This window comes from Mycetomoellerius zeteki, unplaced genomic scaffold (assembly GCF_001594055.1).
Source record: "Mycetomoellerius zeteki isolate Tzet28-1 unplaced genomic scaffold, Tzet1.0 scaffold593, whole genome shotgun sequence".
NCBI classification, from domain to species: domain Eukaryota; kingdom Metazoa; phylum Arthropoda; class Insecta; order Hymenoptera; family Formicidae; genus Mycetomoellerius; species Mycetomoellerius zeteki.
Window position 1 is genome coordinate 53,971 of NW_017257603.1, and position 3,512 is coordinate 57,482.

Sequence of the window (3,512 nt, forward strand, 5' to 3'; positions counted from 1 at the left end):
GAAACACCCTGTATATATATATATATATATATATAATAATACGATTTTTTTCGTTGCTTTGTTCATGGATCGTATTATGCACCGCAAAAATAGAAGACAGACAATCTCTACTAACAACACGTTGTACGCCAGCAGCTGCAACCATATGGCATTCTTTCTGTGATCTTGCTCTAAGAGCTCGTTAATACGATCCTCTCGGATGTTGCCAACACACAGTTAATATTAGTTTCGAGTATGTTTTCTCAATGTATGAGTGACACCGCGGACTTCTACCACCGGTCTCTTCCTCGATAACCACCTGGTTAACATACTGCATACTCAACTTTTGTTATTTCTAAAAGGATGTTGCATCGGCCTGTGCGCTACCGTTTAATTTTAATGGCACCACCCTCTTCGATCTTTTCTTCAAATATGAAACAAATGTTAATTTAAAAATTATTTGTCGTATCAATAAGAGAATTAAATAGCATCAGAAAAAATATATAAGAATGAAATATGGATATAAGAATCATATAGGAAAGTGCATACTCGCCAATAGCAATTTAAAAATATGTCCCTCCTAAAAAAAGAGATATTCAAGAACGAGATTATTTTTCCAAGCAACTATGAACGATAACAATTGGATTGAAATTAACTAATGAACAAACTGTTAATTGAAAACTAATTAACTCTCGCATTCCATTGACCTATTGTACAATAATTATAATTAATAGATACAAAAAAAGATACAAGGAATCCAAAAAATGGCCGAAATTGAATCTACATATTATAAGAGTAAAACAATACTGTGGAATTGGTTATTTAGATGTCGGCTCGGGACCAATTTTTTAGTAGATATATGTACGTGTATAATTGTATACATGTGTCAATCTTTGGATCTGACAAGATATCGATACGTTTCTATCTTACAAATATAATTAAAGAAGCTAATGAAGAATCCGTTAATGAAGAATTTTTCTTTCATAGAACTATCCGCAACAAGAAGACAAAGAAAAACATAGTGATCCATTGGTTCGCAGCCGACGAAAGCGGCGGAGTTTACTGAGCTTTCGAGCCAATGGGAATACGTTGGCTTGCTAAAAATACATTTTGAATCACAGTAGGAGGAGATGAAACGAAACCTCCTTCGCGAAAGGCGAGAAATACTCTTACAAGTACGTATCTCTATCCGAGCAAGACGAGTAACTCAGCTAAGGGAACAATTCAGTCAACGCCGCGTATTTAAAAAGAATCGAACGGATATAATATAAAGCGAACTTGACAAAAATATCGGAAAAGAAAATTTTTAGGCAAGTTTTATCAAACGCAATGGAAGAGAATAGTTCATGAAAAAAGTAACTTTTCGCACATGTCAAAAATATACATGTAATGTGTGCAAATTCTTCCTGTGTTACTTAATTGAGAACCGAAATTACTGGTAATGCGTATAACGAGGAACGAGAACATTTCTGTATAAAATATCTCAAATACGAAAAGAATGTTTTAATCCAATTGTGAGAGAATTTGCGGGACTTGTTGAACGTGTCGATGATCATGTTATGAGATGTATACTGTGGAATTGCAAACACTGTGGAACAAACGTGTTTAATGTCGATCGCATATTAAATAATCTGAAAGTATTAGTTTATCGTACTTGAACAACTTGAGATTTGATTCAAACTAACATATTCCATCTGTTAAATTTAATTCCGTTAATTATACGTGTCATTTTCTCTCTCTCTCTCTCTCTCCTCTCTCCCTCTCTGTTCTCTCCCTTCCTCAAGATAATATTAAAATCAGAATGAAAACTGGCGAAGGCACTTCGACTTCGAGTCGTTTGAGTACAAACACAAACGTGGAGCAACGTTTAAGAAGTCCGAAGTGCGCGAGATGTCGAAATCACGGTGTAATATCCGGCTTGAAAGGTCACAAGAGATCCTGTGCATGGAAAGATTGCCGATGTCCTTGTTGTCTTCTAGTCGTCGAAAGGCAGCGGGTGATGGCAGCGCAAGTCGCTCTACGTAGACAACAACAAGCGCAAGGCGGCAATCTTTTATCTTCAGTAAATAAAATATCAGCGGACACTGTAAGTCCTTATTACACTAAAGCAAAATACAACGAACCTGCCTGTGGTAGAAGAACCAAGAATTTTCAAAGGCATCATTTACATTTCACGCAGACGAGTATCAGCGTGACGCAGGACTTTTATGGATTAAATACCGTACATAGTTTACCTGGCGCATGTGAGTATATCTAAAATCCTGTAAATTCTTTCAAGTTTTACCGCAAAAAGAAATTGTTCGGAAATATGTAAATACATCGTAAATACGTCAATAATGTATGCATTGATTTGACGTTTAATAATATTCCAAACATGCTATTCTATCCTTTGGACATCGTAAACTATTACAACAAAATAAAAATAAACTCTCGAGATTTAACAACAAATTAAAATATCACATTTGACATGTTTTTTTTGTTAGCGAAAGTTTAGGCAGCTAATTATGAAGAGATATATATAATTATTTAGTGCATATTATAAATAATATAAGGGTTTAAAAAATATTTCAATCTATTGGCACTGAATATCTACATATGTCCAATTTTGTTTTACCATTTTCCATCTTTTTTTCCTATCTTTTCAAATGTATTTTTGCAATACAGTGTTTTTGAGAATGCACAAAGTTATGTCAAACGTTTACTTACGAAAGAACTCTTGCACATTTCAGTATCAGCCGATCCTGCACGTTTGCTGAGCAATTTATCTTCTCTGGAGTGCGATCAAAAACAAGAAGCTGAACCCATACTGAAGATAGAGTCTTTCCATTCTGCATACCCGACAATGGTTCCGTGGTTCAATGAGGTAACGCAATCATACATAGCGAATGGAGAGTTGAATAATTTTATTTCTACGAGAGATTTGCGAAGCTGTCCTACTACAACCAATAAACCTTGTTTAGAAAAAAAAGCGCCAATTTCCTTCAGCGTGGAATCTATTATCGGTACGAAATAATATACTATCTGTATTTTAATTGTTTGAGTACCAGCGGGCTATTACCTATTCAGATTCCGATCTGGCAATTTGAGAATTGCCAACGATATTGCAACCGCATTAGCAGTCGTACATGTATGTACTTAATGAACACTCACATCGAACGGTCAATATATATCGCACTTATCTTTCAGCAATAGTTTATTACAGGATGCATTTTTTAATAAGAAACGAAGTGAGATATCTTACCCGAATTCATTAATTGGTACTTGAACGATTAATCCCGCCGCGGTGAACTGAATAATCTTACAAATAGTATATGCACCAATTAGTACGTATAAAAAAAAAAAGAAAAAAACGATATTTTCACAAACATTGTGCAAATTATTTAATAACAGTCATATGTCAATCAACACTTTAATATATCGTATAATAAAGTGTATCTTACTTCCTCGTTGACTATATATACGTGTGTGTGTGTGTGTGTGTGTGTGTGTGTGTGTGTGTGTGTGTGTGTGTGTGTGTGTGTGTGTGTGTGTGT

General features: G+C 34.9%; 1 protein-coding gene across 3 annotated transcripts; it reads left to right on the plus strand.

Moving 5' to 3' along the window:
* The first annotated feature begins 217 nt into the window (after positions 1-217).
* On the plus strand, positions 218-3,478 carry LOC108728251 (doublesex- and mab-3-related transcription factor 1). 3 transcript variants are annotated; one of them, XM_018456723.1, is made up of 3 exons: positions 218-232; positions 967-2,222; positions 2,709-3,478. In XM_018456723.1, the coding sequence occupies exons 2-3, from the start codon at positions 1,781-1,783 to the stop codon at positions 2,990-2,992; spliced, it is 726 nt and encodes a 241-aa protein (XP_018312225.1). In that variant the 5' UTR covers positions 218-232; positions 967-1,780; the 3' UTR covers positions 2,993-3,478. The 3 variants fall into 3 exon arrangements, with proteins under 3 accessions (XP_018312225.1, XP_018312227.1, XP_018312226.1); XM_018456725.1 differs by lacking the exon at positions 218-232 and having other exon boundaries at positions 909-2,065; positions 2,159-2,222; XM_018456724.1 differs by lacking the exon at positions 218-232 and having other exon boundaries at positions 909-1,154; positions 1,780-2,222.
* Positions 3,479-3,512: the final 34 nt, after the last annotated feature.